This window comes from Hypomesus transpacificus, unplaced genomic scaffold, assembly GCF_021917145.1.
Source record: "Hypomesus transpacificus isolate Combined female unplaced genomic scaffold, fHypTra1 scaffold_89, whole genome shotgun sequence".
Taxonomy (NCBI): Eukaryota; Metazoa; Chordata; class Actinopteri; order Osmeriformes; family Osmeridae; genus Hypomesus; species Hypomesus transpacificus.
Window position 1 is genome coordinate 496,803 of NW_025814040.1, and position 26,895 is coordinate 523,697.

The following is a 26,895-nucleotide window of genomic DNA, read 5'->3' on the forward strand; positions in this document are numbered from 1 at the left end:
AACAGACTCGATGGCAGAATCACAACATCCCAGATCTCCAGCGGTAGCCATGTTTGTTCAAAACAAATTCAACTTAAGCACTCTTTTGTGACGTGGGTGATTACGTTACTGTTGATCATCTGTCCATCATCGTATAAAGCCCGCCCTGGCAATTTCATTGGTTCGCCAAGATTCTGGTTTTCTGTAGTTGGTCCCCAATACGAGACCCTCCAGACACAATTTCCCGAACAAATTTATTTTGGGCGGGGAGAAGTTGGGCTGGCAGCCAGGCTAGTGGAACAGTGGACCAGCTTTATACCCTCCGCGGAGTCCTGGAGGGTACATGGGAGTTCGCCCAACCAGTCTACACATGTTTTGTGGATTTGGAAAAGGCGTTCGACCGTGTCCCTCGGGGGCTCATGTGGGGGGTGCTCCGAGAGTACGGGGTACCGGATTTCCTGATCGGGGCTGTCCGGTCCCTGTACGACCGGTGCCAGAGTTTGGTCCGCATTGCCGGTAGTAAGTCGAACTTGTTTCCGGTGAGGGTTGGACTCCGCCAGGGCTGCCCTATGTCACCGATTCTGTTCATTACCTATATGGACAGAATTTCTAGGCGCAGCCAGGGTGTTGAGGGGGTCCGGTTTGGTGACCTCAGGATCGGGTCGCTGCTTTTTGCGGATGATGTGGTCCTGTTGGCTTCATCGGGCCGTGACCTTCAGCTCTCACTGGAGCAGTTCGCAACCGAATGTGAAGCAGCCGGGATGCGAATCAGCACCTCCAAATCTGAGGCCATGGTAATCGACCGGAAAAGGGTGGAGTGCCATCTCCGGGTCGGGGAGGAGATCCTGAACCAAGCGGAGGAGTTCAAGTATCTCGGGGTCTTGTTCACGAGTGAGAGAAGAATGGAGCGCGAGGTCGACAGGCTAATCGGTGCGGCGTCCGCAGTGATGCGGGCTCTGCATCAGTCCGTCGTGGTGAAGAAAGAGCTGAGTCGAAAGGCGAAGCTCTCTATTTACCAGTCGATCTACTTTCCTACCCTCACCTATGGTCACGAACTATGGGTAGTGACCGAAAGAACGAGATCGCGAATACAAGCGGCCGAAATGAGCTTTCTCCGCAGGGTGTCCGGGCTCTCCCTTAGAGATAGGGTGAGAAGCTCGGTCATCCGGGAGGGGCTCAGAGTAGAACCGCTGCTCCTCCGCGTCGAGAGGAGCCAGCTGAGGTGGCTCGGGCATCTGATTAGGATGCCTCCTGGACGCCTCCCTGGTGAGGTGTTCCGGGCACGTCCCACTGGGAAGAGGCCCCGGGGAAGACCCAGGACACGCTGGAGGGACTATGTCTCTCGGCTGGCCTGGGAACGCCTCGGGGTCCCCCAGGAAGAGCTGGCGGAAGTGGACGGGGGGAGGGAAGTCTGGGCCTCCCTGCTTAGGTCGCTGCCCCCGCGACCCGATCCCCGGACAAGCGGCAGATGACGGCTTCTGTTTCTATTGAATTGCTGCCGGCTGCACATTCAGAATCCCCCCTGCCTTTCAAGGCTGCGATTCACTTATCTATCAGCAGATGTCGTAAGTGCTCCTATGAACAAGTATGTAATTCAGACAGTTATTACCGAAACAATAGTTATATGTATTAAAAAATATGTACAGTTTATCCTATGCAAAATGACGACAACAACAATGTTGACATTAGCGGCAACAATAATTGTAATAGTAAAATGCAAGTATGTTTGTAAAGAAGATACACAAATGCATTTCTGAATGTATAAATGAGTCAAGTAAGTTACAATAAATTTGTATTTTACAGCATCATAGACCTGGCTGCAATGAATGCCCATATTTGGTACAAAGTAAAAATCGCACTTCCTACACAGATAATCACAGCCTATATGCAAAATACAATTAGTTTTACCCAATTTGCAAGCAACATTTTATAAATAAATAATAAATGAAGAACAAAGAATGTTTTGACAGGATAACTGCAACTATCAAGACCATTGAATGTTTATGATGTCCCTGTGTGTTTATTCTTTTGACTGGGGACAACAACATGATCATTGTCAGCCGACAATAGAATGTAAGGCTGAAACGATTCCTCGAGTAACTCAAGACTCAATTACATTTACATTTATGCATTTAGCAGATGCTTTTATCCAAAGCGACTTCCAAGAGAGAGCTTTACAAAAGAGCATAGGTCACTGATCATAACAACGAGGTAGTCCCAAACATTGCAAGCAGCCAAAACATGAAGCATACATTGTGAAAAAACTAAACAAGTGCCAAAAGGGAAGACCCATAAGAGCATGCAGTTATACAAGTTACAAATTAAAACAACATGAATCACAAAAAAGTGCGGGACTGTACCTGTAGAAGAACAATCAATAGTAAAATATTTCACAGCGAGTACAAGACTTAACTTTGTTATAAGTAACCTACAAGAGCAACAAGTCACTCAATAAGAGTCATTGTGATCCTGGAGGGATCAGATTTTTTCTATTTTACTACTGATTGTTCTTTTACAAATTACAAATATATCAAAATACTATTGATTGTTCTTTTACAAATTACAAAACAATCGGTCAAATTCCTCTGCCTAAAAGCCGTCACGTTCTTTCGCAACGATTATTTTTTAGCAGGGTTCGAATTATGATTACATCTTTGTGGGGGTCTCTTGAAAAATATATATATTTAAAAAATATAACCTAGAGCATGTGTGTGTAGATGGATAAATACATAAATAAGCCTAACACTGCACCTCATAAATTTTAGTTTGTTCAACGTTTAATAATACAAGAGTAAAGAAACGACAATAACAACAAACCACCTTATATCACCCTATTGCAACTGATGGTGTGACTATTGTCCTCATGGCAATTTTTGAACTTCTTCCCCTAGACTAGAGCAAAAAAAAATCCATTAGGTCTCCATTTAAATACAATTAATTAAATTAATGATTTGAAATTAATTGGGGTTTAAATATGAAATGAAATTGATATTTAACTTCATAGCTGAAATGTCTTACTTGTTTACAATTAGGCTATTCATTTTTTATTCTTAAATATGTACGTGTCTTATTCAATGAAAATGTTTTGACTTTGTTGAAGATAGGATGAAAAAACTAGACCTTTCTTAATTGTGGTGCAATTCCACTTTGAGCAATCATTTAACATTTTGTTTGTACTATTTTCCATTATAACGGGAGAATGCATTGGCCAATTAAACAGTAAAAGCCATTAATTACTATTATGAGTAACAGTGAGTCAGTTTCGGTTTCAGGGTAATCGGGGTACTCAAGCCGCCTTTTGTTTGACAGTAATTGGGGGCATTGTATCTGTACATAGGCATATTTAAAGATCCTGTAAAGTGGAATTAAAAACGAGTTTCAAGTTCACCACACCACAGAATAATGTGGTATTAACTACCCACCCAAATTCAACAATGGAACGTGCTGTATCTAACCAACTGTCAAACATTCTCTCTCAGAACAACCTGCTTGACCCCAACCAATCGGGCTTCAAGACTGGTCACTCCAAAGAGACTGCCCTCCTGTCAGTCACCACTGCCCTCCAGTCTGCCAGAGCGGCTTCAAGGTCAACTGTCATCATTCTGCTGGACCTTTCTGCAGCGTTTTATATGGTTAACCACCAGATCCTGCTCTCCAGACTTTCTGAGATGGGCATCCCTGGCACTACACTCCAGTGGATCTCATCCTACCTGTCGGGAAGATTCTACCAGGTCTCCTGGGGAGGCAAACTGTCAGGCCCTCGCCAGCGCTCCACTGGTGTCCCAGAGGGCTCCGTCCTTGGACCCCTGCTCTTCTCTGTACACCACCTCACTTGGACCAATCATCACCTCCCATGGCTTCTCCTACCACTGCTATGCTGACGACACGCAGCTGTAGGATTGAGGCTTGCATCACAGACATCTCCGCCTGGATGACCAAGCACCACCTCCAGCTGAACCTCGTCAAAACAGAACTTCTCATCATCCCGGGCAAACCCGACGGTGACCCCTTCATCCTCTGCCAGAAATCTTGGGGTTACCATGGATGACGAGCTCTCCCTCACATCCCACATTGCTGCAGTCTCCCGGTCGTGTCGATTCCCCCTGTACAATATCTGGAAGATCAGGAGACACCTGTCTGAGCACTCCACCCAGCTGCTTGTCCAAGCACTTGTCCTCTCCAAGTTGGACCCACCTCTCAAGACCGCCCGGTCCCAAAACAAGCTCTTCTCCTGTCTGGCCCCCCAGTGGTGGAATCAACTCCCCACCTCCATCAAAGACACAGACTGTCTCCCACCTTTAAGAAAAGGCTCAAGACTCACTTGTTCCGGGAGTACAACAGTACTTACGAATGGTTTGCTGGACCCAATGTTAGTTTCCTCAAGGATAACAATGACTCTTGCTAAGAGACTTGTTGCTCTTGTTGGTTAGTGGTAACTGATTTAAATTGTTTTACTCGCTGTGAAATATATATATATATATTATTTGTTTTACTGTTGCTTGCTTTTCTACAGGTACACTTGCATTTATAGAGATTCATGTTGTTTAATTTTAACTTGTTTAACTACATGCTCTAATGGTTCTTCCCTTTGGCACTTATTTTGGTTGTTCACAATATGTGCATTATGTTTTGGCTACCCGCAATGTTTTTGGGGGTTGGGGGTTTTTGGGGGTCTTGTTGTTATTATCAGCGACCTATGCACTTTGTAAAGCTCTCTCTTGGAAGTCGCTTTGGATGAAAGCGTCTGCTAAATGAACAAGTGTAAATGTAAAATGTAAATCCACGATTGGACGAAAGAAGCAGGATCAAATTTGTTGAGTGGAGGCCCATTTAAGTCCACGAACAACAACGCAGAAAGGCTCCTGGCACGCAGTCTGTTTCTGGTCTGACAGTCTGTCATTGCATGCCGAAAATCCTCTCTGGCACTCTGCAGAGATTGGGAGAACCGTGTTGCTTGACACAATAAGTATTCTTAATGTATTTCCCTGATCTCCTTCCAATTTCCAGTCTCGGAACTCACTAGGGCTGTCAAAATTCCTCAAAAATGACGTTCGAAAATTCCCTTTAAAAAAACACATATATTCGAATTTCTGGTTGCGCATTAGGTACGTCAATTACATGACACATTAATACAACTAAACATAACTACTCGTATACTGTAGGTAGGTAGGCCTAATTTATTAAGTTTAAACATGTTTGACAAATTACCTCCACAAAAATAAGTAAATTAACTATTGGCCAAGACCGCAGACCTTGGCCTCTCGCTCGCACACACTCTCTCTTTCTTTCTCTCTCTCTCTCTCCCACACCGTCGCGCTCTCTGCGCATAGCGATGTAAAATGAACGACAACAATAAACAAATGCTGAGTTCGGAGCAAGCAATTTAAGGTTGCGTAATAATTCAGCACACTAATAGTTGCCCAATAATTTGCACACAGACATTCTTGTAAGAAAGCCAAAACCTCAATTTTACTTACTTAAATAGTCAGGTTTGAGGTTTGACCGGGAGCACTGTAGTTGTTAAATAATAAAATGAATCCTAAAAAATACAACTTACCTAATATTTGTGCACACAGTGTAGACTGTCCTCTGACTATTGTTTATTTGTAATAAATCCGAATTTTGCCAAAGTTGTACCTGATGTCGGTAGCACTCTATTTTTGGTGGCATGGTTACTGGTTCTGAACTTTACACAATATCTTTTTATAAAAAAATTGAGCCATGAAACAGATTTCGGCCAGTTCTTCTTCTAAAAGGGTTAACGTTTGCGGGCTCTAAAAATGTTTGTGTGCTCATGTGCCCCCCTAGTGGCTTGGTGGTTAAGTACATACACAACCATGCTGCAATCACGACATGCGCCTAGCAGTAGCATAGGCCTAATGTGTTCTTTTGGAAAACATGTTTCTTTTAGGCTGTTTATTAACATAAATATGTCTTGATATATTGAAGGAAGTGCTTTATTTGTGATTTAAATAATGGTGCTGGTGATTTTTAGAGACCCCACACAGGTGTATCATTTTATTGCTTTCATGGGAGCTCATCCTCTCTCTGTGACCTCAGCTCCCACTGGTTCCCACGTCATTCTAACCCTGAATTTTATTGTGACAATGCACTTACATTCCACAACGTGGAAGGAGACGCAAGGAGTTAGCAGTGTTTTGATTTGAGGGCGCAGGCGCGTGTGAGTAGCAAAATGGAAGGGAGCGATAACAATGGCAAATATTGCTGCAAGCAGCGATGCTTGTAGGCAGCATCCTCTCACACACGGCCACCAGCAGCCAGAATCAATCGAATCAGATCAATAAAACTTAATTCAGAAAGGGGGGGATTGGCGGGAACATTAAAAGTGTAGGGTACACTAAAAGTGAAATGGAATGTGTCTTTCGGCCTTGAAGCTGCGTGCCCATCCTCAGTGTTTGTAAACACAAGACCCAATCTATATGTAAAGATAACATCCAAGCTAACAATTCTCTTGCCAAATCTGACTGCAGCTTTGTATACCATATGTACGAGGGATGGGCGTGGTTAATTGAATATTTGGATATCCTACAGTTACTATTTAAATACTTCTTTCAAATACTAAGCGCAGTTTAATTAGGATTCCTCCGTCAGGAGGAAACCTATTGGTATTAGGATTCCTCCGTAAGGAGGAAACCTATTGTTAAGATTCCTCCGTCAGGAGGGAACCTATTGTTATTGTTAGTTTTATTCTTTTTTTTTTTAATTCTTGTAACATGGAAGTCAATGGCAGCCCCTAGAACCCTTCGATAACTTTTTGAGAAATTTGGCACACTCATTAAGGACAGTCCCTTGGTCCAACTTACCAAGTTTCATGTCTCCCATTAGACCACTCTAGCGCCACCAAAGGGTCAAAGTTGGACACAAAAATGAGGTACCATTGGATTCCCTGGATCGAGACGAGTTCAACGCACACCATGGCGTCAATTTCCAGTTATATAGATTTTCTGCCATTTTCGGTTTTATCAAAAACCTTTGAAAGCCTACTCCTCCTACAATTTTTTCCCAATCTTCCCCAGAATTGGCACGCATCATCGTCAGAGCAAGTCTCACTCAGGCATTACTTTTATATTGAATTCTCAAAACCGTTTGTCCGGTAGAGCTAATCAAAATCGGCAACAAAGCAACCAAACAGGAAATTGGTTCAAATCTCGGCAAATCTTTGAGATGTCAACACCAAACTTGGTATGATGACTCGGAACCCTCTTCTGAGCATGTCCACACAATTTGGTGTCATGTGATCACTGGGTGTGGCCGCTGGAAGCAAAAATGTGTTTTGGCAAATGACAATTGATTTGTTTGCTTTTATTAAGTGATTCCTTTGTCTCATGATATCTTGGGACATCCCGTGTGTGACTCATAATAATTTTTGATAACAGCCAAATTGTTGCGGCCGCCATTTTGAATTCATTGAAAAATGTTTCTTCTCTACTCCTCCTACACATGTTGTCCAATCTTCGTCAAATTTGGCAGAGATTATCTTCAGACCAAGCCTCACAAAAGCTACCACATGGTGTTTTGATTTTCGAAACCGTTTGCCCGGTACAGGCAATCAAAATGCTGTTAAGCCAGCAAACAGGAAGTTGGGTTGTATTTCAGTAAATTTTTGATGGATTCACACCAAACTTGCTGCGTGTACTCGTTACCCTCTTCTGAAGATGTCTGAAATGTTTTCTGGGTCATTGACTGCTTGGCTATATTTGGATTTGGTCAGATTTGGTATCCCATTGGTAAGTCTGCCGCATGGATTTTTCTATACAGTTACAATTTGTCAAGAATATACATTTTTCAAGGGTTCACAATGTTTGGAGGAATCCGCCATTACTGCTTGCAGTTATATTTATTGTTAGTTTTATAATTTTATTTTTTTTAATTCTTGTACCATGGAAGTCAATGGCAGCCCCTAGAACCCTTCGATAACTTTTTGAGAAATTTGGCACACTCATTAAGGACAATTACTTATATACTTACACCAAGTTTCATGTCTCCCATTAGACCACTCTAGCGCCACCAATGGGTCAAAGTTGGACTTGTGTTTACACACGCAACTTTTGAGCCGTATGACCGATTTTCAAATATGAGGTACCATTTGGATTCCCTGGATCTAGACGAGTTCAACGCACACCATGGCGTCAATTTACGGTTATGTAGATTTTCCGCTATTTACGGTTTTATCAAAAACCTTTGAAAGCCTACTCTTCCTACAATTTTTGTCATATCTTCTTCAAAATGACCAGAGATGATCTTCAGACCAAGCCTCACGAAAGTTACAGAAAGGAATTTTGATCCCCAAAACCGGATCAAACATTGGATCAAATCTCAGCAAATCGTTGAGATATCAAAACCAAAGGTGGTATATCGGTGGAAGACACTACATCATGTTACCATTTAAAAATTGACTTAATATCTTAAAAAATTACTGATATAAAGCAAATCGAATTTATCGCTAACGCTAAAATAATGCTTTACACATCCACCAGTCTAAAACAGATACTCTGATACTATCACCAGTTCAAATGAAGACTCTTGAGAATGTTTAGTATTCAAATCTGAAAAAAAGTTGAATGTAAGATGAAAAGTAGATTTTTAGTGAATATTTTAAATATACATGCTTGGCATGTATTTCAGAGCTTTTGGGCTAAATCCTCTCTCCCCTCCTCCTGCCCGAGCATGCTCCAAATCCTCACACACTCACCCTTCCCTTACACACGCGCGGGCTTGGCAAGACGCAAACGCAACATTTCAGGAGAGTGTGGGCTGACCAAGCCCCCACTCATTCCTTAGTCTCTAGCAAAGGCCTTGTGGATCTTGTGCTCTTGGATCTTGTGGATCTCTTAACAAAAGCTGATCTTTTTGGTATTGCATTTCCGATTTTGTATGCAATGGTAAAAAGTTATACAAATCCTGATACATTGATATATATATATATATATGTATTTATACATATATAGATCTTTATTTCAGATGCCAAGTTCCATATAAAATAACAGACATAGAGCTATAAAAAAGACAGTGAAACAAAAACATAAAACATAGATAATACAGTGCATAAAAAGTATGAAGACTTTTGTGCCAATGTCGTCTTAAGTTCCAAGTAAATCGATAGCAGCTCTTTAGAGTGTTAACCAGAGCCTCTACTATTCAGTTCTCAGACTTGTCCAGTCGACACATGAAACCATACATCAGTTGTCTCAAGAGTGCCTTACAGGTTGGTACGTGCTTAGACACAAACAACTGACTAGCACTATGCCACCTTGGCACATTAAGTAGCAATCTAAAAGCATCATTGTAGGCTACTTTCAGTATCTGTATACTCCTTTTCCTGTACATAGACCACAAATGAGCAGTGTACAATGGTGTTATGTAGGTTCTAAACAGGGAACATTTAACTGAATCTGAGCACATAGAAATAATAACATACTTAACATACTGGCCTGAGAATATATTTTACAGCGCTGTCGATATATATCGTTGTCATCTGTCCAATCATCAGAAATGACATGACCCAGATATTTTATTTCCTCACAAACACCAAGGGGACTGCCAGATAAATAAAAGGTAGGGAAGGTTAATTTCCTGTCCTGATTACTTCTGACTATCATTATGTGGCTTTTCTTTGCATTATATTTTATATCATGATCTAAGCCATACCGAGAGCACACCCATAGCATCTGTTGCAACAGGCTGAGTAGGACCAGATCATCTGCGTACATCAGATGATTGACAATAGATTCACCAACAAGACAGCCTGTATTTGTCTTATTCAGCTGGCTTGATAAGTCGTCCATATCCACATTAAACAAAAAGGGAGATAAAATTCCTCCTTGTCGAACTCCGTTACCAACATGGAAAGGAGCTGATACAACATTGTCCCATTTAACATGAAAAGTTTGATTGGCATACCAGATCACCAAAATCCTCACAAGAGGTTTAGGGACACCTCTCGCTATTAGCTTCATAAACAGTTTTTCATGACAAATTCGATCGAAAGCTTTGGAAGCATCAATAAAGCATTAAAGCACAGATGAATTAAGACTTGTGTACCTGAGACAATCTCCTTCAGAGCATAGATACAGAGATAAGTCCATGTTTTCTTTTAAAACCAAACTGATTGTCTGCAGTCAGAATATACATTTCCAATTTCAATCAAATAATTCTCTCAAACACTTTAGACAAGATACTGGCCAATGCAATGGGTCGATAGTTGTCTATGCTGTTCAGTTTACCAGCCTTATCTTTAACAACAGGCACTAACAGTACTGACATAATAGAGTTCGGTAGAACACCATAAACCATAATTCCAGTGAGACACATGAATAGTAATGGACTGAGTCTATAACTGGCATTTATTAGATGCTCTGCAGAAACGCAATCCATACCACAAGCTTTGTTGTTGTCTAGCATGTGGATGGCATTATAAATATCTACTGATCTAACTATCAAGTCTGCAGAGATACCTTTATATTCATTATCAATTCTCACTTTGTTACTTTTAACACAATCAAATAGTTTACTGTAGTGCTCACGCCATAGATCAGCAATCTTGTCTGGACAACTAACCCCTTTGATATCAGAAGGGAGGGGAGTTCTGTTATTATTTATGATCTTGACCTCCTTCCAGAAGTCAGTAAGATTGTTATTCTGCATCTTTCTGGCCAGTGAGTCTGCTCTCATTGTGTTTTCATTTCTCTTAATAAAACGAGTGCATATTTAAATCTAGCATTTGTGAGTTTTTTGTTATCAAGCAGCACTCCCTGTCTGGGTCTGCCTGCCTCTGACCAGACTCTTAAGGCTTCTCTAGCAGCAGCATGTTGCTCAGACACAAACTCATTCCAGCCAGGCAGTGTGTTAGGGACCTTACTCTTGTGATTAATAAAAGGTTCACTGGAAGCATAAAGACATTTGACAATATCATCATACATGGCACAGAGCTTTCAGCATGATGTTTATCCGTGCAGTTCATATCCGTGCACACTAGGGCATCCCTAGGCTATGCAACATCACTATGTAAGCTGTCAGTTAATAGAGAATATCTGTGCATAACCTCTTTGGTCAATTTTGACCAGTTTTCTTGAGGGAGCAGCAACAAGGGTACACTCTCAACATTTAGCAGCATAGCAACTGGTATGTGATCAGTGGTGACCAGCCCATAACATATCTCTATACTTTCCAGTGAGTCATGAGCATCGGCTGTGGTCACAATATGGTCTAGCCAGGAAGTTGTGTGCCACGCTTCACTTACATAGGTAAAACTTGTATCAGGCAATAACGCTTGATATAATTAATTTAGTTTCATTACAGAACTGCTGCAGATGTTGTGCGAATAAACACTTATCTGACATGTCAGCATTAAAATCACCCATGACATGGACACAACATGAACTATTGTCCTCTATGAAGGACTGAATAAAAGCTAACCTGTTCTGAAATTCATCCTCATGGTCATAGGATTCATTTGGTGTGTACACATTTACAATAGTAAATTTATTTTCATTGTGATTAAACTCCAACCCAATAGCCCAGTCAACGTTAAGCCGCACCACCTTTACCGTTGGGTCATATTTTATGTTCCGCAGTATAGCTACACCACCAGCTATCCTCCCACGAACCATTCTCATGCTAAGATCGGTAGTGGACTCTCCAGCACCATAAAAGTTCTTGTGTAGGGAGCTCAATTTCTCCAGATCTTGCTTGGCCATCCAGGTTTCTTGAAGGCAGACAATGTCACTCTCGTCCAGCAATGTGTTCACCACTAAACGTCTTGATCTATCAGCAGCAGTATGTCCTACTCGGAGGCCACGAGCGTTGTAGGATACAACCCGCATTTAATGATCTACCACGAACTCATCAGGGCAGCTGGCCGGTGTGTCTGTCTCCCTGGTCTCTACAGATAGGCCTACAGTCACCCCAGCATCATGACTGAGCTGAAGCTCAGTACCCTGAGAGCGGGGGGTTTGCTCTGGTCTAGCTTTTTTGATAGTATAGACCAAGAGTAACTACCATACCACAAATGGCCCACCATTGCCCATAGGTGGCGCTACAGGCCACGCCCTAAAGCACAAAGATACAAGGCTTTCTGGAATGGATAGGCTCACCAAGCCCCTCCCTTAACTTCTTGGCTTGAAATAAAGGCCCTTGTGGATCTTGATGGTATTGCATTTCAGATTTGGTATCCCATTGGTAATTCTGCAGCATAGATTTTTCTATACAGTTACAAATGGTCAAGAATATACATTTTTCAATGGTTCGCAATGTTTGGAGAAATCCGCCATTACTGCTTGCAGTTATATTTAAAGTTTTTTTATAAAAATTTAAATAAGCTTTCCATGTGTCCTGAATTCTAATAGTTGTGATATTAGGACGCTACTGCGAGTTTCCTTTCATTTGGCGCTACAAGAACCTTAGTGTCCTGGATAAGCAGTACCTCGTAGCAACCTCAGTTCCTGCAGTCTTTTCTATGCCGGCCTGCTCGTAAATTGACTCAGTACTCCCCTCTCCCCGAGCATGTTTATATTGTAATTTTCCTGAATAAAAATGCGTAGGGCTAATGCAGTTGTGGCTTATTAAATTTACCAGTTGCCATGTAGCGTAATCGGCCATTTATTTTTGCATTTGTGTGGTGGCGCACCGTATCCTATAGGATTCTGGATCCAAGTTAATATGGATTCAAGTTAATATGCAATATTTTTCCATGTGTGTCTTTCATTTTTATCAAGGATAGCCTACCCAATGTGTTTAATTTCTATTTTGTACTTTTTATTTCACATAATAATAGGCTAAGCGTTATTCCGCCAAGAGTAAGAGCCTACGTTCATTATCTTTTTGTCATGTTAATAAATTGATCTTTCATTTGTTTTCTTTATTCAACCCTTATTTAATCTAATATCTTAACAGTCACAATTATTGCTAGAATGTGTGGTGGTTCATGTGTTTACGGTATGCTTTGCGTCATGTCAGGCTAATTAGCCTACATAACGGAACCGCATTAATAAAAATAGATTATCCTGATATTCGAAAATAATTTAGGATACAATTCTAATTGTGAAATTGTGTCAAATCCCCATCCCTAATATGTACTGTGTTGTGGTTGTTAAACAACAGTTAAACAACTTTCTAAATGAATTAGCCAGTTTATTTGTTGCTGCGCCAGTTGTCATATGCATAGTGCATATGTTTGTCCATCCATGAGTGTGTGGATGAGTGTATGGGTAATGTGGAATGTTCTCGAAATTCACAGTGGATCCTGATCTGTGAATGGATTGGTTGAAATTGTCATAAATAGTTAAAAAATGTTTTTTACTTTCTCAAAAATACATGGTATTGCGGTATTTTAGGGAATCGCATGAGCTATCTAGATCTATTGAAGTCATATATTTACTAAAGTATACTAATACATGTTAAAGGTTTCGAGGCCCGTTGCGTTGAAGTCGTACAAAGAGTCCCATTAGGGGTTACGAGTTCTGCATGAGTTTATTGCTACTGAGATGTGTGTGTTATGATTAATTCTTAGTTTGGTGGTGGACCAATGCGTGGCAAACATTGGTTAATGCATCCTAACCAAATGGACAAGTTGCAGATTGTCGACCAGAACTGAGATGGATGTGTAAACGGCTAATCTGATGTTTTGTTTTCCATGTTGAATTTGAATCCCGACTTCTCTTTTATGTGAGGAAAGAGAAGTTAAAGGAAAAGCGAGGAAATAGTTTGTTTGTCTTTTGTGTTAAATGTTTGTTTGAAACAACCAGGAGTATAAGATAAGAAAAGAACTAATCCATAAAAATACAAAAAAAAATCTTCAGAATGTGCTACTCCGCCGTCAGTTGAATAATGTCTGCAAAAATTGCCAGAAAGACAGCGCTTGGATCGGAAAGATCAAGGCTGTGGTTTCGTGAGTGTCCAGAGAGACAGGAAAAATGGCAACGGCATTTGTCACAGTTTACAGACAGAATCAATTGCGATGGTGGCGAAGGAAGGAATTGCAGTTTCAAAATTGATACTACGGAAGGGTAATTGCCTAACACATGCGCACACACAACGAGAGACGACAACTACACTATGACATTATGTATCCTGATTAGGAATTGTATTGAAGCTAGATGTTTTGTTTTTAAAGAACTGTTTACTACTATTGGTTGACATTCATTGTACAAAAAGAAAAAGTGTGGAAATGTGAAAGACATTTTGGGCCTATGTACAATGAATGTGTTTTAGGAGAAGTTTACAGTTGGATAAGAAGCTTGTTGATACAATACAATGTATGTTGATTCAACTCATTTGGTAGAGACGCCACCTGTAGTTTTATAACACCTATGTGGATTCAACTGTATTGTTCTAAGGATTTAACCAATGACAGAAGAGATTTGGTATAACTGCATGTCTGTAGGATGGACCAATGACTTTACAGAACTGTCGTATCCATAAAATGGTCCGTTGAAGAATGTTCTGGGGGGTTCAGGGCCATCAGTTGAGTAGTGCTGGATTCTCCCGATTCCATTCTAGAATGCTAGATGGAGCTGTATGGAATTGTCTTTGTGTTATTGTCTTATTTACATTTAGTTTACATTTACATTTAGTCATTTAGCAGACGCTCTTATCCAGAGCGACTTACAGTAAGTACAGGGACATTACCCCCGAGGCAAGTAGGGTAAAGTGCCTTGCCCAAGGACACACCATCATTTGGCACGGCGGGGAATCGACCTGGCAACCTTCTGATTACTAGCCCGACTCCCTCACCGCTTAGCCATGTGACTCCCAGTCTTATGTCACAGTCTTATGTTTGTGTGCTGATGCTGTTATTGGTAACGTTATTATGTTTAGACCTACGTCAAATTAACATTAACTCTATACTTCACCCGACTTCAGCTTAAACGATTGATTCTCTGAAAAACTTCCACGACAACCCCCTAGGTTTAGGTCATGGTTTATAAGAAGATATTTGAACGTTTTTCAAAATGTTCACCATACGTGGCGGACTGTATGGATCACCATTGTATGGTTTCCCATGATAAATAAGGCATGTATAGTTTCAAACATTTTTGACTCATTGAGTGGAAATGAGAATTTGAGAACTTTTTACCATTGCATTCAAAATCGGAAATGCAATTACACCAAGGTCCACAAGGGGCTTGGTCAGCCGACAATTTCCAGAAAGGATGTATGTGCGTCTCGCCAAGCTCGCGAGTGTCAAGGGGCAGGATGAGTGTGAGAATTTTGAGCGTGCATGCTGTGGAGCAATTCAATTTCATTCAAACATATTTTGACATATCAAGGTGAAATTGAGTATGGTACTTCTGAATTATGGCATCTTGAAGCCAATACGGTTTGAAAACCATCAGTCAAAATTATATTTGATTTATTGACCAAGGACTTTGAGCGATTGAGCCACTTCATGGAGAAATATAATAATAAGAATACTAACAAAAACAATAGGTTCCCTCCTACCGGAGAGACCCTAATAATAGGAATACTAACAATGCCAATAGGTTTCCTTCCTACCGTAGGAACCCTAATGAGCAAAGAGAAGAAAGACCTTGCTGTGTATTCCGGCCGCATCCACGCTATCAGAGTGTCTGTTCTCAGCAACATTGCTTCAAAGCGCAGGGCAAACCTCAGTTCTGAGCATGTTGACATGACATTTTCTTCATTGCAATCACATGCTCCTTTAAAGACTCTCACAAACATGTCGAGAGAGAGAGAGATTTAAGGAGGTTTAGCCTATTCTCATGAATGCATTGGCTTAAAGCACTCGGAACAAAATGTGTGAAACTATGCATGCATGGACTCTTGTTCCAAGTTCCTGTCTACGCGTTTTTCCCTTCTAATTGCCACAAAGCGTCCCAAGAAGAAGACCGTAAAGGCTTATGTTATGCCTGAGCTGTACATTTTGTAACTTTTAGTTCTGAAAGTTAAGTTGCACGACTTAAAGGCAGTGTTTTGTGTTATTACTTATTTTAATATATGCCATAGTTTTGATTAAAAAATAATGAAAAATAATAATAATAGGAAAGTAATTCATTTGCTTTTTCAACTCAGAAAATGCTTTCTTCAAAACCCAGAACGTATGGCACTTAAATGCACTTAATTCATCTCAGTCAACTTTGTCATTGTTCACAGTACAAGTAAAGACAGAGAAACAATGGGTAATAACAATGTTCATTGTTGATAGAAAATATTGTTGTATGCATTGCATACCTGACTTTTTTTCTTTTGTATATTTACTATTGCTCTTTAATTAAGCAAAATTAAGTTTGATCTGATTACTCGATTAATCAATGGAATTTTGGGTAGAATACTATTACAAAAAAATCTGATAGCTACAGCCATAATAGAATGTTGATCATGTCGGGCTACGCATTTATAGCCAAACTGCAGTCTAACCCGCAACGTGTGTGACATCCTTTATAATACAACTATATTTTGCTGAATTATTGAAGGTATAGACAATACAAGTTCTAATGAAAGTCACCAATTTACATTCCCGTCTTTCTAGACTCCTACAATATACACCGATCAGCCATAACATTATGACCAATGACAGGTAGAGTAACACTAACCTAGTTATCATGGCACCTTTCATTGGGTGGTATGTTAGGCATGAAAGAGAAAATGTCCTCAAAATTGTTGTGTTGGAAGCAGGATGGGTCAGAGCATCTCTAAAACGGCAGCTCTTGTGATGTGTTCCCGGTCTGCAGTGGTCAAACCTTTCAAGTTTTCCAAGGAAGTAAAAGCGGTAAACCAGTGACAGGGTCATGGTGCCATGTGTTCCCCAAGCCAAGGCTCATTGATGCACGTGGGGAGCAAAGGCTGACCCATGTGATCTGATCCAACAGACAAGCTACTGTAGCTCAAATTTCGGAAGAAATTAATGCTAGTTCTGATAGAAAGGTGTCAGAACACAGTGCATCACAGTTTGTTGCTTATGGAGCAGACCAGTCAGGGTGCCCATGTTGACCTATCCACTGTCGAAAGCGCCTACAATAGGCACGTGAAAATCTGAACTGGATCAAGGAGCAAAGGAAGAAGGTGGCCTGGTCTGATGAATCATGTTCTCGTTCACATCAAGTTGATAGCCAGGTGCGTTTGCTTTACTAAAGCCTGATTTATACTTGTCAAATGTGTCTACGTAGGGTCTGCAGATGTGGCAGAGACCTGCACAAGACCATACAGCCAGGCCGCATAGGCTACATGCCAAAAAAAATCTAAAAGCGTGTAGCTACGTGTATTTCAACCACAGAGCCACACAAATGATTGGATGGTGAATTTTTCCCGGAAATCTGTACTCTGTGTAACCACACAGAGTAGAGATTTCTGGAAGAAATTGAAATGCATCTCTTTGTTGATGTTGCGTATCTGCCGAACAAGCACACTGTATTCTCCCTCATCTGCTCGAGACATATTCAAAAGCCTCGTTGACCGCCTCCTTTGCGTCTTCTGATTCTAATGAAATTCAAGCAAACAAGTTCTTCCAACTCATCGTTCATCTCCTCTTCCTCATTCAATTTCACTTGTTCTCTCAAATGTGTCATACCAGAAAAGTTTTGACGAAGACGCAAACACTTTTGTTTAAATTAATAAATGTTTACCAACCAGTTTTCCTGCGATACAAGCAAACAAACCACCACCATTTTATTTTTTATGTAATGGCTACACAACTGTAAATGCTGAGCACGTCTCCGCACACCTGCACATGACATTAAGAATGCAGAACTGCATAAGTATAAACCAGGCTTTACCTGGGGAACACATGGCACCAGGATGCACTGTGAGATGGCGGCAAGCAGGGGGAGGCAGTGTGACACTTTGGGCAACGTCCTGCTGGTAGAACTTGGGTCCTGCCATTCATGTGAATGTTACTTTGACCCTTACCACCTATCTAAGCATTGTTGCAGACAATACCCTTTCATGGAAACTGTATTCCATAATGTCATTGGCATTTCTCAGCTGGATAATGCTCCCAATAATTGTTCAGGAATGGTTTGAGGAACACAAGAATGAGTTCAAGGTGTTGACTTGGCCTCCAAATTCCCCAGATCTCAATTCAATCGAGCACCTATGGGATGTGCTGGACAAACAAGTCCGACCCATGGAGGCCCCAATTTGCAACTTACTGGACTTAAACAATTTGCTGAAAACGTTTTTGGTGCCAGATACCACAGGACACAGTGTTTCCTGTAGGATTTTCTTTCAGCAGCAGTGGGTTTCCCTTCAAAATTTCAGGGCATAAATGGACTGAGCCCCTCACTATCTGAATTGTACTGTACTACTAGTGCCATCTTCCAATCATGCATCTTTCTCTTCTGGGAGAATTTTTTTAACAAACTGATCTGAAAATACAAATCAAGAATATTTTAACACATACCTAGCGTAAACGTTGATGGAAATTAATTTACTGAAGTTACATTACAGGTATATTCACTGAGATCACTATGGTCAAGCTAGCTTGAGGAGCCTACAATCTAGTGCTAGCTCTAGCTAAACTTACTCGACTAGCTCTAGCTGGAACATTATTTAATTAAATTGTCCATCAACATCACAAACATCCCATTGCAAATATTAATTTGAACTGTAAATTATATCTGTAAGTTCTATCCTCTGCCCTGTTGTCACTGCAGGCTGAGCAGAGAAAGTGCTCAGCCATGCTCTTGCTGTTGTTTATTAGGGTCAAATCCCAATACTCCCCCTTCCCCCTTCCCCCTAGCCCTTAGTTTACCCCTAGCCCTTGGCCCTTGAAACTTAGGGGTAGGGCTACATATCCCTAAGAAATGGGACGCCACCTGGTTACAGGTACGTCATCTAGCACGTATCGATAATTCCAAAGCAAGTAGTGTTATGCACTGATATTAAACAAAATTCGCTGCTAATGGAGTTTACTTAAAACTGTAGACATGATAGTCAAAGAAATGCGGGACTGTTGTGCAATTCAGCACTGTAACATTAGCATACCAAACTAGCAATGTTTAGAAACGTTTCAATTAGGAAAATGGTTGCAAATATATATATTCGGAATCGTGTAAATTAATAGTGGAATAAATTTGTGTATAACACAAAACAAGACTGTCATCATTTTTTAATCAATTAATTAAGCCGGAAATATTACATTTAACGGCCTCTCTTGATGATCTGGCCGCCATTGTTGCCGGTCGCGCAATATTCACATAGCCCTAAGTTTCAAGTAAGCTCCCGATCTTACTTGGTTTTAAGGGGTGTATACCCCTTAGTCTTAGCCCTACCCATAGCTCAAAAAGAGTATTGGGACACCACTAGCTCTCACGGGAACGCGCAAAACTAAGGGAAAGGAGTAAGGGGTAAGGGGGAGTATTGGGATTCGGCCTAGGTTGTCATGACTAAGTGATTGACATCCTGTCACTGTTCAGTTGCTCATCCTCCAAGCTGAGAGAGCACTATTCATTTGAGCTCCAGGGAGCGAACAGTTCCGCAGAGTAATATAATTGCGATTTCTATTTCAAAGAATTCTGAAGCAGCGGGCCACCGCTGCAAAATTCAGGAAACATTGGGACACCTTCAGAGGTGTCAGGGCAGTTTTAGCCTCAAAGCGGCTATGAATTCCCTGAAGGCAAACCTGCGTTCACGAGAATGGGACAGACGTATGTACATACAGCAGGACGGACAACCTAAAAACAATGCCTCCGGCCACTCCAGAGGGGCATACAAATCTACAAAGTTTACAGGTCAAACAGAACATGAAGATGCACGTAGGCCTATGCTTCTCAATGGAATATTGCATGTGTGTAGAGAAAGGTTTAAATTATGAAGGGATGTTGAAGACTCCAGTGTTTCCCCTATGTTGATTTTAAATTTCTGCCGCCACGGTATCAGTTTTAGAGCTGTACAAAATTTTAGGCCGTCTATCAGCCGTGATTGTTAGAGCGCATGTCGGAGAATAGCACAGACGCGCTTCACAGCGCAGTTGAGATTGCGCGTGTGCATCCTTGAGAACTGAAAGTCGTATAATTTATGTTGTCAGTTCATTTAAGCCTGTTAATGTATTAGTATATAGTTCTTGCAAATTTAAATTAAGTTAACTGGTGATTTTCGTTTGTATTCTTCCCCTGCTAGCGAAATTGCACGTCTGTTGATTCGATAGCGATTGCTGCCCTTGCTCACGTTTGTATTTTAGGTGCATTATTATGCTTAAGTAGCCTAGTTTTAATGAATAAGTAGTGGATATATTGTTATTATTTGCTACAGAATGCTTAGCATATCAAGATCAAATGAAGCAGACAGTGTACATGCTTCCGAGTGGCCTACCTTAATCTGTAGGCTAGGCCACTGCATTTACAATAAGTTGTTACGTCAATTATTAATTGGCAGCATTTATGCCATTTAGAACATACTGTAAGGTGTCTTTAAGTATGCTAATTTTATTTATTTAGGGGAAATAGGACGAAAATATGTGCAATATTACATTAGCTATTAGACTATTAGATTAAGATGCTCTGAAATATAGGGTTAGCACTTGGTTTTGTCCGGGGGGGGGGGGGGGGGGTTAGACCTGACCTGCCCCCACTGCTAAAAAAAATCCTAGGGGAAACACTGGACTCCTTGGCAAACTTGACAATTGAGTCTGAATCCTGCAGTTCCAAGGTCAAAAATAAATTTCCATACACAAAGTCAACCATATAGTTCCACATCATGACTATATTTCACTATGGTCAGGGCACGCTGTACTGGATACTGCTCTGTGCAAGCGAATGGAGATCCCATGGGGTACCCTCATAGATCCCATCATGAGCCATGGAGAACAAAAAGCCTGCTCTGGCTCCGTTTCAACAGATAAGCTCAAATTTGTATTTGAAGGCAAAAAAACAAACCCATCCAGATATGATTATAACTAACAAACCTCAGAATAATTTGTATTATTCATATTTTGCTAAATATGGCTCGTCTTTTGATAAATCACCATCATCACTGATCATTGATCCTGTTAAAATGCTGTTCACACATCCATATGTTTTTCGTTCAGTGACCTCCCACATAATTTAGACTTTGTGGAGAGAAAAGAGCAATAGTATGAGTAAGCATACATGAGCGTCATACACAATCAGTCTGTGCGTGTGCATCTGCCCTTTAATGTGACATTGTTTTAAAACCAGACCTGTCCCTGCAGGCCCTACCTTAAAAAATATGCATCTCATTTACCATACCATACATCCCCCCAAAAATGAGACTTTGACTTTGATACACCATATTTACTAGGGGTGGGGGGAAAAATCAACTCACGTTTGAATCGTGACTCAGTCTTCTAGCGATTCACATCGATTGACAAATGTTTTAGTAATGTTCTTTTTTTTATATATATATATAAAAAACACTTGATAAAAAATTGCAATTTTTTTTTTATCGATTTGTGACCCCAAGAATCGATTTGAATCCAATCGTGAGGGATCCAAAAGATTTCCACCCCTACAATTTACACCGGACGTGTCTGCAGCTCGTTACGGCTACGACCAGACCAGGTTTAGTTGTATTTACAGCATTTCAGAAGAGAAGCTGCGAGGCAGTTGTATTGGCGAGTTTGCAAGATACGAATTTGTGGTGTCATACAACTAGTGTTGCTCCACTTCTAAGATGAACCTCTCGTCATCCATGATGTAAAATCCTTTGATTTCTGGTAAAGTGAAATACAAATCGGTAGTTTTAATGTAGACAGTGTTTTTATTTTAAATTCACCGGGAACATATTCCATAAAGCAAATTTAAGCCAGGCTTGTCGGTTATTTTTCCGTTCATTTGGTAAACCCGCTTTATGGAACAGGCACCCAATTTTAAGATATGTATTTTACCTTGCGACTTGGACGTGATATTCGTCAAAACAGAAAAGCTACCCATCTCTCGCGTAGCTGTGTGGAGGCCCGCGTCTGGGAAGCTCCTGAAATGAGCCGCGTCTGGTGTAAACTGCACCATTGACCAGAGTGGCCGCGATCAGCGGCAACCAGCTCCGGCATCCGAGTCGCAGCTGTAACGGGCTGCAGACGCGTCCGGTGTATATAGGGGGCAAGAGTGTACTGCAGTGTTGTTGCAGGAGCCTTCCGGACATCCCTGAGGTGCCCTGTCAGCAGACTCCCACCAGGGAGTTCTCCACTCAGACAGGCAGAAGCTTACACAAAATAATGACAGCTTCTTCAACAACACTGTTTAAACTTAAGACTCTTTCTAAGAGTGCAATCTTCAACGCGGCTGACTGAGCAGCATGCCAGATTAGAATTCCAGTGTTTCCCACACATAGACTAATGTGTGGCGGTGCGCCACAGAATCAACACCGACCGCCACACATTGCGTTTCGTAAAAAAACATTTTTTTTATCGCTATTTAGGTTAAACCACGCAGCGTATTCGTTCAGCTGCATTTCCTTTCCCCTGCTCTCCCTCCGTCTCTCTGTCACTCATGCGTCTTTCTCACATATGCACACAGTCACAACGTCAACACACGTTAGCAACAATGCATACATATGCCGTTCTAGTAAAACCGACAGCTATATCAGCTAGCCTTCTGCATTAGTGCCGTAGCTATAAGTCAAGGAAAGTTGAGGCTACTTTTTGCTAGGTACCTTACTCACATTTACATTTAGTCATTTAGCAGACGCTCTTATCCAGAGCGACTTGCAGTACTCGAGGTTTCCCCTTCGGTCTTTTGGTGAGAAGTCTCAAGAGCTAGTTAGCTACTTACCCGGCGTCATGGAGCCGACCAGTTAAATAGTTGTTTAGCACTAGCGTTGCTACATGCATAATGCAGAAATTATATGTTAGTTGTTGTAAATATTGTTAAGGTGTGAATCCATTTTGGAGTAATATTTAATGTAACAAATTATTAACAAATTAACTGTGTAACGAATTGTTAACGAAGGAATTATTACGACCCCCCCCCCCCCCCCCCCCCCCCCCCCCCCCCCCCCCCCCCCCCCCCCCACGGTCTGACAACCCCCACCCCACCCCTCCCCGCCACAATTAGATTTCTAATCTGTGGGAAACACTGAATTCACTATAAGAACATTTGATAGGTTTGCTGAACTCAATTCAAACTGACATTCTGGACTTCTCATGTTTTCCACACCATGTCGTTTTCTCATTGTAACAAAATATGCTCAATCACTGAATTAATCAAATCACCAGTAGCTTTCCAGAACCCTTTTACACACCTGAATGTACCACAGCCAGAAGAAAAATAACTACCTGATCACCGTGGAGACAGGCATGGGTGGTCCCTTGTCCTTGAAATCCTGAACGTTGACCACCTGTGGGATATTCTTCAGCGTAGGCTCTGTCAGGGAAGCACTGAACGCTGGTTGACCACAAAGGGGTAGAAATTGTTTGAAATTAGCAAGTGTTGCACAATAGAAAAATCCATCTGGCTAAACCCTGTATAGTAAATATACTGATCCATCGATGTTAACTGTCATTTTATGCTAAAAATTGCTTAAATGTTGTCAGACTGCTGACATTACTTTTGTAGTCAATTCCTTTGTAACATATTTAATAAGCCAGTAAACTATTTTCTACAAAAAGTCAAACATCTGACATAATTCTATACACTCCGGTGACAAAAGGCTGCCAGCTTACAAAGACCTTTGTTTCCCGCTGGTGTCTGAGACGAGACACATCAACAGTCATTGTGCTATACTGTAGTTTAGCCTTCAGCCAGATACACAATGATTACCCTCAACAAATTATGGCGATAACTCAACTTACCTGGGTTCTGATTGGCCATTTGCCTACGGAGAGCAGCAGTTGCTGCGGCCTGTTGGGCAGGGATGGTGACCGGTGTGGCTTTCTCAGTGGGCGGGGCCCCATGTTTCACTGTTTTGGTAGCTAGTGCCGTGCTATCAGCCCCTCCCATGTGGATCTTATTGGTTGTAACTACAATAACATCAACACAGCAGCATAAATATTTGTCAAATTCAACACAGACACCCAACACAAGAGACCTCCATCATCTCAATGTGCAAGGCACGTTTGATGGTTCTCACTATTTGTTTCAGAAAAAGAAAACCAAATGTACTGTAATGATACAATATAAAAGAAAATATGTAGCACTCATTAAACAAAGCTCCATGAAGTCAACAGAAGTCCATTTCTAACCTGGGCTGATGATAGGGCTAAGTCCCAGCCCGGGGTGGTGGACCTTGCTGAAGGGCGTGGACTGGATGGCTCCAAAACCGGGCTGGATTGAGGGGGTCCTTACCACCGTGGGGTGCCTGGGCACGGACACGGGGGACAGTACAGGCAGGGGGGCAGGCTCAGGTTCCAGCTCCTCCTCCTCCAGCTCTGGATGGGTGTGGTTGGGGTCCAGGGCCTGGGCCTCGGAGAAGGACGACGTGGTGCTGACTTCATCCAGGTCTTCGTAGTATGTGGGGGAGAGGAAGGCTGAGCGCGACAGGTAGGCTAGCAGATGGGCAGGCAGGCGGAGAGGCAGAAGAACACATTAGTAAAGAAGAGTACCCCCAAATATACATTATATACAGTACAATGCTGCTCACTGAACCCCCTACAACAGCTATAACTGTAAAGCTCCTCAAAGAAACATGCACTTTGGTCAATTAAAAGTAGAATATCTCATTAAAAACCAAATGGTTAATGATGGAAGCATGGAAACCAGACGGAAAGCAGCATCAGCAACAAAGTACCCGGGGCAGTTGATCTAACTGGAGGAGTCTGCCGCTTGGAGAGGAAGTTGCGTAACTGGGACTGCTTAACTGGAGACATCTTGGCTACAGGAGAAAAGGTTACAGGTCAATTCATTTGCATCAGTAAATCAGAGAGTAATGTGGTTTTGATCCGTCTAATGGAAAGTTTAATTTATTTTACCTGGAGATTTTGAGGTGCCCTTGGGAGTGGCCTCCAGGCTGGCTTTTAGAAATGCGTTCCTCAGACTTTCCAGCTCATTGTCTTGACTTGAACAGAGGAAAAAATATATAAATACGACGATTCCAACGATGTGTCCTGTATACAGATGTTGTTGCAAGCGTGTGAGCATATGTGTTAAAAAGGGCAGGGCTCCTTTAAGAGAGCATGCAGATAATTTGATTAGTATGGAGTAGTAGACAATTATTAGTGACCGTGCTCCGCATCAGACCAGAGGTTTATCTAAACCTGGTTCAAATTGGTTTGCATATGTTCAAGTAAAAATATGATTCAAGTGTTCTTTGTAGCTATAGTCTATGCCACATTGAGGTTAAGAAATCATGTGTTGCAGTTAATTTATAGTTAACTAATTCATCACACAGAAACTAATTATGCTTGCAAGCTTTGGGTTCGTAACTGCACATGAACGTTACGGCAGAAAAAATAGATGAAATGATGACCCAAACAATGGTACGTGACCCAAAGAGAAAACAATCCAATCATAAAATTGGCCTGTACTGTACAATCATGTACTGTAACTATAATTGTTACATGCCTTGTGTGTAAGTGTCTACTAAGTTACTCAATTGAACCGTCCACCCTTCGAGCAGCTGAGAGGAGATGGCGCAAGTCCAAAGACGGTCTGGACCTTGATAAGTATCACTCCCTCCTCAAATCCTTCTCTTCTCACATAACTGGTGCCAAAACCCTCTACTTCCTTAACAAAATGAACTCCGCTTCAAACCCCCACAAACTTTTCTCTACCTTCTCCACACTTCTTAACCCACCTCCCCCACCCCCTCCCTCCACCCTGACAGCAGACGACTTCTCCTCCTTCTTTGAGAAAAAAGTCGCCGACATTAGCAGTCGGTTCCCTAAACCCACCCTTCCTACCCCCTCACCCTCCATTACTGACCCAACTAAATGTCTAAACTCCTTCTCTCCCCTGTCCGAGGCAGAGCTCTCTGACCTCATTCTCTCTCATCGCCCCACCTCCTGTCCCCTTGATCCTGTCCCCTCCCCTCTCTTTCAAACCACCTCCCCCTCTATCATAACATTTCTGCTCCATGTTCTAAACTCCTCTCTTACCTCTGGCACCTTCCCCTCTGCCTTCAAACAGGCCAGAGTTACCCCTTTACTCAAAAAACCCTCCCTTAACCCTGCCGTCCTCCAGAACTACAGACCGGTATCATTGTTGCCCTTCTTTTCTAAAACAATTGAACGTGCTGTATCTAACCAACTGTCTAATTTCCTTTCTCAGAACAACCTGCTCGACCCCAACCAATCAGGCTTCAAGACCGGCCACTCCAGAGAGACTGCCCTCCTTTCAGTCACCACTGCCCTCCAATCTGCCAGAGCGGCTTCCAGGTCATCCGTCATCATTCTGCTGGACCTTTCTGCGGCGTTTGATACGGTTAACCACCAGATCCTGCTCTCCAGACTTTCTGAGATGGGCATCACTGGCACTGCACTCCAGTGGATCTCATCCTACCTGTCGGGAAGATCCTACCAGGTCTCCTGGGGAGGCAAACTGTCAGGCCCACGCCAGCTCTCCACTGGTGTCCCACAGGGCTCCGTCCTTGGTCCCCTCCTCTTCTCTCTGTACACCACCTCACTTGGACCAATCATCACCTCCCATGGCTTCTCCTACCACTGCTACGCTGACGACACGCAGCTGTACCTGTCATTCCCTCCGACCGATCCGGGGATCTCAGCTAGGATTGAGGCCTGCCTCGCAGACATCTCCGCCTGGATGACTGAGCACCACCTCCAGCTGAACCTTGCCAAAACGGAACTTCTCATCATCCCGGCCAAACCCTCCATCTCCCATGACTTCTCAATCACCCTGGGATCTGCGACGGTGACCCCCTCATCCTCTGCCAGGAACCTTGGGGTTACCATGGATGACGAGCTCTCCCTCACGGCCCACATTGCTGCGGTCTCCCGGTCGTGTAGATTCACCCTCTACAACATCCGGAAGATCAGGAGATACCTGTCTGAGCACTCCACCCAGCTGCTTGTCCAAGCACTTGTCCTCTCCA

The 26,895-nt window shown here is 42.1% G+C and overlaps 1 protein-coding gene across 2 annotated transcripts in view; it reads right to left on the reverse strand.

Annotated features, from left to right (window-relative positions):
* nup214 (nucleoporin 214) overlaps positions 1 to 26,895 on the reverse strand; it is a 180,962-nt gene that overhangs the window by 78,426 nt on the left and 75,641 nt on the right. For both annotated transcript variants that reach the window (XM_047018075.1, XM_047018076.1), the window contains exons 20-24: positions 24,818 to 24,903; positions 24,637 to 24,720; positions 24,092 to 24,394; positions 23,702 to 23,869; positions 23,186 to 23,294 (exon numbers count right to left, since the gene is read on the reverse strand). In XM_047018075.1, the coding sequence (XP_046874031.1) occupies positions 23,186 to 23,294; positions 23,702 to 23,869; positions 24,092 to 24,394; positions 24,637 to 24,720; positions 24,818 to 24,903 (750 nt within the window). The remainder of the gene's footprint in view (positions 1 to 23,185; positions 23,295 to 23,701; positions 23,870 to 24,091; positions 24,395 to 24,636; positions 24,721 to 24,817; positions 24,904 to 26,895) is intronic.